The 12,138-nt window shown below is 40.9% G+C and overlaps 1 protein-coding gene across 1 annotated transcript in view; it reads right to left on the bottom strand.

Annotated features, from left to right (window-relative positions):
- LOC126428134 (peripheral plasma membrane protein CASK-like) overlaps positions 1–12,138 on the bottom strand; it is a 1,166,960-nt gene that overhangs the window by 229,401 nt on the left and 925,421 nt on the right. The window contains exon 10 of the mRNA XM_050090073.1: positions 10,554–10,672. Coding sequence (XP_049946030.1) covers positions 10,554–10,672 — 119 coding nt within the window. The remainder of the gene's footprint in view (positions 1–10,553; positions 10,673–12,138) is intronic.

Raw genomic sequence — 12,138 nt, 5'->3', positions numbered from 1 at the left:
CCCGTGCTGTAATAAATGGCGACTGACTATCACCCTTGATAGTGGACGATGTGTTACACTGTTCTACTGTTGCGCCACAGCCGAGGAGGACGCAGATCTGTCCCGCAATGCCATTCGGACGAAGTGTCGATCTTCTCATGGGGTGGTCTGGATGGTGTGACCTGACGCATTGCGTCGTGTTCTGAACACTTCCGTGAACCATTCGGCACACACCCGTTGCACTGCCTAAACACTTCGTCCCATACGACCAGCAGTTTCCCGGATGGATGCATCACATTCTCTCACACCGACAATGCGCCCTCTTTCGAACTAACTTACGTGACGGTATGGTTCGCGCATACGTCGTGAAACACCCTGCACGTTTGTTCAAGTAAAATTGATCCACTATCTTCGGTTTATGGAGACAACGAGAGCTCCAGGCACATTTTACCGGTAGGTGGTGTTACGACGCGATATAAAGGATGACCATGAATCCGCGGGCCGACATGGTTCAAATGCTAATCATTTCTGTAGAATATACTAATGTACATGTCCTGTGAATACGTATGAATTTCCTTCATCTAGTGGTTCAAGGCGTTCTGCTTTCTCTGAACATGAGTATATGCAAGCACAACGGGTAATTTTCATCTACAAAGAAATGTCAGTTACCAGAAGAGCAAGAAAGCAAGAGACATACATGGGTTGGACAAAAAGCAGTGGCAACACTGTTCAAATTCATACCAGACTTTATCTACAGAAGTTCACCGTATTACATGCCGTCAACATAGTCGCCCCACATATCGATCACGTTCCGCCATTCAGACAGAAGAAGTCGTACAGCATCTGCGCGTACATCCCTGTCGATGACTTGCAAAAACCACCGTCTGGCACAGATGATGCTTTCTCTTGTATTGTAGCGCATGCCACGAAGAGGTTACTTCATTTCGGTGAACAGGTCGTAATCGCACAGACTCATGTCGGATGAGTTAGGTTGATGTTCCATTATTTCCCACCCCAATGTCCTCAGGAGCGCCTTTAAGGGGTTCGCCTTGTGGCATCGTGTATCGACATACTTTAAGGGATGATGGGATGCAGTGCCAGAGCCGGCCGGAGTGGCCGAGCGGTTCTAGGCGCTACAGTCTGGAACCGCGCGACCGCTACGGTCGCAGGTTCGAATCCTGCCTCGGGCATGGATGTGTTTTTACTCTCTGCTTAAAAGCACAGTTCTGTGAAACAGTTTGTGAAGAAATTTTTGAGTCCTTCAAGAAGGTACTACTTCTTCTCATGAAGGAAACGAACCCTCTAAATTTTTAAATTTTCTGAATGGAATTAAGACCACCCACACAGTTCTCAACTAGCAAAGAAGATTATTTTGCGGCACAACGTTTATAGAGGGGCCACTCTCATGCACGGGTCATTCTCATCAGGCATTTCATGTACACTGTTGGATACAGGCCTCCTTCACACTTTTACATGTCTTATGGTCTTCAACGATATACAACTTTTACAAAAAGGTAAAAGCGGGAGAGAGGAATAATGAAGTCACTGGTGGACTATAAGAATCTATGGTCCACGGTACTTGGAAAAACAAATAAATCATTTGAAATTTGCCTTAAAAATAAACGATTAATATGAAAAAATATCATGAATACTACTTACAAAAAAGGAATTGTTCAAAGAAAGTTCATCATTCGTAAGACTACCACTGAATTGTTGCAGTCGTTTTAAAAAATATATATAACTGACGCAGTACTCAAGAAAGACAAAAATGCAATAATTATTTTATTTCAGTAAAGGTCTGCGCCATTCGTTGACTGCTGAGTATGTGAAATCCCTTGTCAATGCAGTTACTTCTAGGAGTGTCCATAAATGTTCAAATGTGTGTGAAATCTTATGGGACTTAACTGCTAAGGTCATCAGTCCCTAAGCGTACACACTACTTAACCTAAATGATCCTAAGGACAAACACACACACCCATGCCCGAGGGAGGACTCGAACCTCCGCCGGGACCAGCCGCACAGTCCGTGACTGCAGCGCCTTAGACCGCTCGGTTAATCCCGCGCGGCTTGCCCATAAATCTCCGGTATCATTTCAAAAAGTCATGCCCTGGAAACTATCAGAGATAGAGAATCGTTGTTTGTAGTCAAACATTTAGCATTTCTTAAAGTTCTTCTCCTTTGTCTTATGTCGTAGATTTGTCTTTGACTGCATCAAAATGACGACAGACCAGGTGCAATGTCACGTTTGTTCTGCAGAATCTGCATCTGTGACAACGGTACTGTGGAATTATCGATGGCAGTAAGAGAAGATACCATCGGCAAAAACAAGCATAATGAGGTGGTTCAAAAACTAAACAACGTCACAGAACTTAAACGAAGCGGATGTCCCCCGTGTGTCTGAAGCACATTCTTATGGAGCACAAGCTGCACTTCAATGCATCCCCCCAGAAGTAAATTCGTCGTGCACCATGCAAATTGCAGAGAACAAGTCAGCTGTCCACAAACCGTTACATAAGAAGTTACGCGTTTTTTGCGTACAAAATGCGAAAAGCCCAAGCATTGCTGAAATAATCGTCCTCTGCGCCATGCATTCGCGTGATCCGTGCTGACCTCGATAGGACTCAACTAATGTCTGAATTAGTGCTGGAGGAAATTGACGCCATGAATCCTGCAGGACTGTCCATAAATCCATAAGAGTATCGGGGGTGGGGATCTCTTCTGAACGCACGTTGCAAAGCATCCCAGATATATTCATAATATTCATGTCTGTGGAGTTAGGTGGCCAGCGGAAATGTTTAAACTCAGAGGAGTGTTCCTGACGCCACTCTGTACCAATTCTGGACGTATGGGGCGTCGCATTGTCCTGGTGGAATTGCCCAAGTCCGTCAGAATGCGCAATGGGCATGAATGGATGCAGGTGATTAGACAGGATGCAGACGTACGTGTCACCTGTCAGAGTCGTATCTAGAGTCATCAACAGTCCAATGTCTGTGATGACGGGCTCAGGCGAGGTGTAAAGATTTGTGTCGTACAGTCATCAAGGGTACACGAGTGGGTCTTCGGCTCCGAAAGCCCATATCGATGATTTGTTGAATGGTCCGCAAACTGACCCTTTTTGATGGCCCAGCATTGAAATCCGCAGCAATTTGCGGAAGGGTTGCACGACTGTCACTTGAACGATTCTCTTCAGTCGTTGTTGGTTCCGTTCTTGCAGCATCTTTTTCCGGCCTAAGCGATGTCGGAGATTTGATGTTTCACCGGAGTTCTGATACTTACGGCACACTCGTGAAATGGTCGTACGGGAATATCCCCACTTCATCACTACCTCGGATATACTGTGTCCCATCGCTCGTGCGCCGACTGTAACACCACGTTCAAACTCACTTAAATTTTGATAACCTGCTGTTGTAGCAGCAGTAACCGATCTAACACCTGCGCCAGACACTAGTTGTCTTATACAGGCGTTACCGATAGCAGCGCCGTATTCTGCCTCTTTAGATACCTCTGCATTCGAATATCCGTACCTATACGAGTTTCTTTGGAGCTTCAATGGATGCTGTAATAGACAGACCGGTACAGTATAATTTCGTGCAAACTCAAACGTTGTAGAACAATTTTGTACAGTTCACTGTTTGTGATATGTCAGTCGTCCATGCGGATATCTGCGACCATAGCGAATCTGTACATCGTGTTGAAAAGTTTATGACGATGTTTTGCTAGCAATGCCGTAAACCACGTTGGCAACCGATGAGCACTTTTAGACAGTCTCATAAAAGGACTGTAGTCAATGAAGTGGTCGACGTTTCTGTTTCACCAAGGACTTTACGTCTGAGTATTTTTAACCATCTGTATAATCTTCAATGATATCTCGCACAGCACCATAAGGAACTTTAGGTAGAATTTACGTTTACCCTAAACAAAGAAGACCTATGAACATATGATTCCACGGAGAAAAGCAAAAAAACAATTAGGTCTTTAACATTTGTAACCCTCATAAAAGATATCATCGACAGCAATTTAGTCTGTGAAGGAGAATTTACAGGTGTCAAGTAAGAAGGAGAATTATTTTCCTTTGACTGTGTTGTCAGAACAAAAAAAAAAATCGATAAACAAAAGAGCCAATGTTCGAAAAATGATATCCAATATATCTGAAAATGCCTGGCGCAGTTTAAACTTCAATATTGTGCAACTCTAAGGCCGCAGGGAATATTTTGCAGCGACTAAGCGTCGGCCTGACAACTTGTTTTCTTCTCACTATTTTTCAAAATTTATTCCATCTCTTATTGAATCACTGTTGCACCTAGTACATTGATATTGCTAAAATTTTCCCTGTTCTCCTTCACGAACCATTACGACAAGATGTAACAGCAAATCACTTTTTTCAAAAAAGTAGCTTTTCCACATCTGGACGACGTATTTATCTTACATACGTTAACTACGGCAACGTATAAAACTGTACTTTGATAGGAAAGGTAGAGGGTCACCATGATATCATCCTGCTGCAAATACCGTACCAATTTTCATACTAGGTCTCTAAGGAATAATAAAAATCAGCTACGAATTAAAGAATGTCAATCGGTGGTAAACGAGGCTTTTAGTTCGAATGTGTGTCCTTCGGAACAATATTATGCTTCGGACTAGCTTTAAAATATCGCAGTCTCCCCAAGCAATTATCGCAGCTTTTCAGTCTGCTTCTTTGGCTGACTACTGCTTCTTCCTTGCTATCTAACCAATGTATCATAACTTAAAAAAGAAAGAACAGGAAAAAGTATTGGTTTTGTATTTGCTTACAGATTATCGAGTCTTCCAGCACATATATCACAATTTTCAACAGAACGCAGTTCGTAATAGATTTTCGATTTTAAGCCATCACAACATTATAATTAAGAAACGACTGTAGCTTATGATCATGTACCCACTGAGGTAATGACATTGGGCGAAACAATTCACAAGTACTATAATATGTACTTTCATGTATAAACCGGGAAACGTTGTTTCATTTCAGACTACTGACTGCGCATCAGTAGATGTTCGGTAACTTCATTGTCAAAAGCTAAACGCAAGAGAAAAAGAGGTTAAATTTTAACTGACGATACCAGCGTCGTACAATAAATGACTGCATCGAAAAAAGTAATAGACCTTTTAAAAACAGACAAAATAAATCAGCTATTCCATGACGGATATCTGAAACATCGATCCCTCCTTTTTTGAGTCTGTTACATCATGAGCATTTACACAACTCCGGAAAACAAATGCAACACCTTCAAGGGTTGTGTTCAGTGGCATCTGGGTATTATTGTGTGTGGTGTTAGTGATTCATCTGTCATGATCATTGGCGATCAAAAGGTGCTCACGAGGCCTGTCAGTGCACTCTCTATGTGAACTCTGCAGGCAATAACTACGCTGAGTTCAGAGGCAACCAGTGTTTGCAAACATCATATTAGGTTACAACAATGCCCAGCTAACGAGTAAATACTCCTGTTGAACAACTTCAACCATTTGAAAGGGGTCGCATTAGGGGCCTGCGAGAATCTGAATGGACGTATCGACAGACTGCCGCACATGTTGGGCACAATGTATCGGTTTGTGTCGCTGATTTCAACAGTGGTCTGTGAAACATTCCCACACTTGTGCACCACCTTTTGGACGCCTGTACTTGTACAGACGTACGTCGAATTCGATGCATTGTGCGAGAAGCGATGACTGACCGACCATCATACAGAGAAGAAATCGCGGCCCATGTTGAAACTGCTATGTCACTTAAGGCCACTGGGAACCGCCTGCTTGCAGCAGGACTATGATCGTGAGTGCCTCTGGCCAGGCCACTGCTGGCATCACAACACCCTTATCACAGGTACTCTGGTGTTGTGAAAGAGTCGACTGGACAGTGGAATGGCTCTATGTTGTTTGAAATGATGAAAGTAGGTTCTGTCCGTATGCGAGTGATGGACATTCACTAGTACGGCACCTGGTGAGTGGCTTATTCCGAAGCGCATTCCCCCAAAACCCGCAGGTCCCCTCGCAGGCTTCATGGTGTGGGGTATCCATCACTTACAACTCGCAGTCACATCTGGTGTTTCTGCAGGGTGAAGCAACCAGCGCCTGCTACATTGCACACGTTGTTCCTCCTCACGCTTCTGCCATTTCATAAAAGGAGGGTGATGGGCTTTCACAGGATCACAATGCACATTCACATATGGCTGTTGCGACACAACGTGCTCTTCATGGCGTACAACAACTGGCCACGCCAGCAACCTCACGAGACCTCTTGCCATTCGAACACGTATGGGAACTTACTCTTCGGAGCCTGCAAGAAGCATTGCCAAACGGCAATGAAGAGTGCAAGGGAATTTGTGTAAAGCTTTTGGTAAAGAGGATCGTAGTAGGTGGAGCAGGAAACAGTCTAACTCAGAACAGTATTTTACAGCTTTACAAGTGCCCTAGAAGAAATAGGAGTAGCAACTACACAAACAAATGTGAGTTTTGTGGAGGTCCTGTAGCGCCATGACTGGTCCTGGGTTAACACTGCTGTGAGATGTGTGAACACTGAGTTGAGCAGACTGCTGCTGACTCAAACGATATCTCATATGAGTTCAGCGCACTGGGAGATGGGGATATACTAGACATGGCCTACATCTGAATAAGTGGGGCACACATAGGTTGGTTAAGCTTCTAGCATAATATACAGGATAAAGAGGGGGGGGGGGGGGGGGTGGGACCATCACACAAATCAAGATCATTGAGTGAGGCTAGGCTATTTCATCAAAGTATTCGAGGACTGAGTAATAAGGTAGAAGAGCTTCTTGCTGTTTGTACAATTTGGAGACCTGTTGAAAAAAATGGACATCCTGTGATTGTCTGAGTACCACGTAACCAAAAGGGTTAGAGGAGTCACATATGAAAGATGCAGAACTATAAGGGGAAAAAGAGTTGTTACGTATATTAAGACAGAACGTAAGTCCAAAAATATTCAGACAATTAGATTTTGTAGTGATCAGGACACAGAAGTATGTGCCGTGAATTACTACTGAAAAACAGTTCGCTTCTAATCGTAACTGTATTCAGATTCCCACTAGCAAATTATGAAGTTCTTTTGAGGAATCTAATGTGTTACCTGTCAGACAGCAGCAAGCAGTTAATAGCCTGTGTTGACTTCAACGTAGATTTTCTGATAGATTCTGACTGGAAAAATGACCGGGAAGTTTTATTTGGATCCTACACTTTTATCTCAGTAATTAACTGTAAAACATGGGTGGATGAAGACAGGACACTTATTGATAATGTTTTCTATGGTGTAGCTCAAAGCAATAAAATAACTGGGTAACCAATAACAAATGCTCAGTCTGATCACGATTCACAGATACTTAGGATAAATAACACAGTGCCTTAAAGTACGAATACTTCTCAGGGGAAATCAGTTACAGTAATTAATGACTCCAATACAAATGTCTTTAAGATCAGGAGATGACTGGGAATGAAATTTACAGTGAGCCAAATGCTAACACAAAATTTAATCCGTCCCATGATAAATTCATATTATTATTTGAAAACAGTTTTCCGCATAAGCTAATCAGTAAGGACACTAAACAGTCACATAAAAAACAATGGATCACTAGAGGGATTTAAGTATCTTGTGAAAGGATAAGGGAAATGTATTTTTGGTAAGAACAAGTAGAGATCCTGCGGTAGTTACACACTACAAAAATTAATGAAAATTATAAAGAAAGGTTCTTAAAAACATCAGGGAACACGCACATAATGTCAGAAAACATAATTCTGACAAGAGACTTAAGGCAAAATGGAACGTGGTGAAATGAGAGACAGGACAACCAGCCACAGAACTGGGGTAACATCACTACTGAACTGAATGGAAGATTCACAGGTAGCTAATGTATTTCATAATCATTTCCTAAATATAGTAGAAAGCATAGGGACAAATAATTCACGAGAAAAATCACAGCACTACGTTGAAAAAGTAACTCTCATAAGATTCAATAATATGACTTCATCACCAACTTCTCCACATGAAATGAAGAAAATTATATATTCCGTCAGTTCTGATGGTGTTTCCAATAGAATACTAAAGATTTTCTCTCGTATAGTAAGCCTGGTGTTATCTGAAATACGTAATGCATCACCAACTCAGGGCCTTTTTCCACAGAGACTGAAATATGTAATTGTCAAAATTATCTTTAAGAAAGGGGATTAGAGAGATGCCAATAACAAATGACCTGTTTCACCGCTGACATTTTCCAAAATTTTTAAGAAGGTGATGTATTATAGAACAGTATCTCACCTTAGCAACAGTAATATCCTCAGCAAATCACAGTCTGGCTTTCAGAAGAGTTGCACTACTGAGAAGGCAATTTAAATGTTCGCTCACCAGGTTTGACATGCATTAAGTAACAAAATAGTGCCAATTGGTATTTTCTGTGCCGTGTGAATCACACTATCATTCTGGATCAATTAAGTTTTATGGGATTGCCAGCCAATTGACAATGCCAGTTCAAACCGAAAGAACGCAAAAAATTGTGCTCAGTAATACAACCAATAAAGTCCAGAACATAATTCCGATGGGTCAATCTTAGGTGCACTATTGTATGTCACATATGTAGATGATCTTCCGTCCAATATACAATAAGTAGAATTAGATCTTTTTGCAGATGACACTAGTATTGTCATCAATCCAAGCATACAGACAGAAACAGAAGAAACGGTAAACAAAGTTCTTAAAAGTATGGTTCAAATGGCTCTGAGCACTACGGGACTTAACATCTGAGGTCATTACTCCCCTAGAACTTAGGACTACTTAAACCTAACTAAACTAAGGACATCACACACATCCATGCCAGAGGCAGGATTCGAACCTGCGACCGTAGCGGTCTCGCGGTTCCAGAATGAAGCGCCTAGAACCGCTCGACCACCCCGGACGGCACTCTTAAAAAGTATCATTGACTCGTTTTTTAAGATGGTCTCATCCTTAATTTAAAAAGTATCATTGACTCGTTTTTTAAGATGGTCTCATCCTTAATTTTAAAAGGACACGACATGTTCAGTTCGGCACATGTTGGGGTAAAACACCAATTGTAAGTAGAGCACAAAGTGACGAAATAATAAATACAGCGGGAACTTCCAACATTCTTCTGCGTCCATATCAATGACAATTTCAGCTGGAATAAGCATATTTTGGAACTCGTAAAACACCTTAGTTCAGCCACATCTGCACTTAGAATCAGTGCAATTCTCGGGGAGGGACGAATCAGTCAGTCGACATATTTTCATGCAAGAAAGTCATATGGAATAATGTTCTGGGGTAACTCATATTTAAGAAACAACTTCTTCGTTGCTAAAAAACGTGCAGTATGAATAATATGTGATGCTCACACATACCATCTTGTAAATATCTGTTTAAGGAGTTGCGCATTCTGACTACTGTTTCATGATATGTTTATTCCCTCGGTAAGTTTGCTGTAAATACTCCACTGCAGTTCAGAAGGCGCAATGACTTACTTAATTACAACACCAGAAGAAAAAAAATGACATTGATTATTTCATATTAAGGTTGTCTCAAGCACAAAAGGAACTTCATAATGTTGCAACAAAATTTTTTGATCGCTTACCCAGTGAAATAAAATTTCTGACAAAACTGAGAAAGTATGTTCTTAATAACTCTTTCCAATCTACAGAAGAATTTCTTTTATCGTGATGTGTAAAAGCTGATGGGTTGTAACTACTAACTCGCATTTGTTTATTTTTTTCCTATAAAAAATCCTTAGAAATGCCCAGCATATATACAAATCAATTTGCGATATGAGTGTAAAATAACTCGTTCCAACTCATTGTGATTTATCGCGTAAAATGATCCCTGGAACTTTGAACTAACTCACTAACTGAAGATGCCTGGGACTATCTATCACTGGGTGTCATTTGGCAGCTTTATGATCGTTTGCATGCGAGAACACCCGACCATATGCACTAACGACACAGGAAAGGAGGGGGGGGGGGGCGGACTGTGTACTGATGACTATTTGGACACTCTTTATTGTGACATGCGCGTTTCATTTGGCCTCAGTTTGTTACTGTATACTCCTACAATTATGAAGTATGTGCGTCACCATTTGTCAATAAAACGACCTTTTACTTTAGTATGTTGCATTTTTTTTTCAGCAATGTGTGTAGATTCTACAATGAATCACCCGTCCAAATTATAAAAGAAAAATAACCGAAAGAAACTGTACTTTATCAGCTCTTTTGTACCGCCTCTCAAAACAATTTCTAATAACATATACCACAAAATATAACTCCAGTAGTATATAATACAAGCTATTCACAGAAGTAATACAATACATTCAAACGCAGTGGATCACACGAAAGAAGGAAATTTCATAACACAAATGCTGCTCTTCACTTGGTTTTATATTGAACAGTCCTTCGATAATGACGTAAATCATACGACGCACTCAACTGCGAAGAAGACGTAAAATGCAAAAATAAAGTGTTGACGTCTAATCAGGTTAATTACATGTTACGTAAGCAACCGATAATACGCATAGAACGAAATGAGGCGCACTTACCTCGAGAAGGGCGTGCAGTTGCCGATCCTCCAGAACCGAATGGAGGAAGTCACGGTCATTGAGGGGCGCTTCTTGTAAACAGTGGATGTCGTCGAGGGAATCGAGAACCAGGCTCACAGCTCCTTAGGGAAAGACAACACTCATCTTACAAAGCAGTACTTCAACATCAGCCAAGAAAAATTAGAACTAAAGCGTCGCAGCAGCCATCTCAAAGGCTCAGCGTGAGCTCTGAAGCACACTACGAAATTACCATAAATACTTCACATGTACAAACAGCGCAACTTTACGTCATGTATTGTTCTTTTATTTACACATACACACTAAACAATCTACAATAACACAGTTTAAATCATTCATATCACATTCTGTTCACGTACTTTGACGTTTAGCTGCCGACCGCTATTCCTACTGGCAGTAAGGAGTCCTAATTTCATCATTCGTCCATTCAAAAATCCTTTTCCCCCTATGCCATAGGCGAAATACATGCCACACTCATTTTTTATCATCCGGTTCCTATTTCTTTCTTGATAGGGTGAAGAGTTCACATTACTGGTCACATGTTGATGCATTTGGACAGAGAACCCGTTTCAGCTTAACTTTGTAAGTTATCATCAGACCTTAAAAAGAGTAACGACGCACTTAGATGTACTCAGTATACGAAACGGGGTATCTCTTCAGATAAATCAAAATTTGACTACGACCTTGGACTCTAAAGTTTACTTACATATTAAGGTCACAAACCTACTCTAATAGTCCAAGGGACCTCACTTCAGGAAACTACCTCCTTGTTTACTTTCGTCTCGAGCTTCTGTAATCTTTGTCCGCAAATAAAGCAGCTGTTAGCATTAATGGCTTAATATTATTAGAATTTCAAGCAAATTTTACCAGACTTTTCCTATTTCATATTCTCCGACGGATTCTCGAAGCATGAATATTTAATATTTTCGTTCTTCTAAAAGATGTTCGGAACTTTCAACTCTCTTTTGAGTGGATGGATAAAGCATTGATCTTCGGCTATTTAAAATTTTCCTTCAAACTTCTCTGTTTCTTCGTATATGCCCAATTTTTTATTCTCCTTTTTACAGTTTACAAAACTGAGTCGTTCACCGCGTACTTTTAATGACTACAGAAAATTCCCGCAATTCTTCGATCGTTGTCTGCGTTGACACTTATGACTACCACCACCACCACTCTTCCTGATCATCACTTTTATACTTCCTTTTTTGTGATCTGTACTGATCACTAGAACACGCTCGCGTTTTGGAACATTTTCATTAACTCTCTTTTATTTTTATTTCGTTTCTATTCCAAATATCCTCTATTACTGCCGCCTATGCCCTTCTGTCTAGTTCTATTTCGTCTCTCCACGTTTCTTCCTTTTTTTAATGATATTATTTATTCGCCATTTGAATTAAATTCACTAAAATAAAATAAACGGAATCAGAGGGGTGAAAAAATGTAGGTGCAACAATACGAAATACGTGAGGTAACGGGTAGAAATGCTGAATTTGCAATGTAATGAATAAGTTGTGACAAACGAAAATTTGTACCAGGGCAGGATTCAAATCCACATTGCCTACTTTTC

The sequence above is a fragment of the Schistocerca serialis genome, chromosome 1, assembly GCF_023864345.2.
Source record: "Schistocerca serialis cubense isolate TAMUIC-IGC-003099 chromosome 1, iqSchSeri2.2, whole genome shotgun sequence".
NCBI lineage: Eukaryota > Metazoa > Arthropoda > Insecta > Orthoptera > Acrididae > Schistocerca > Schistocerca serialis.
Note: the sequence above shows the minus strand (reverse complement) of the source record. Positions and strands in the feature narration are given on the sequence as shown.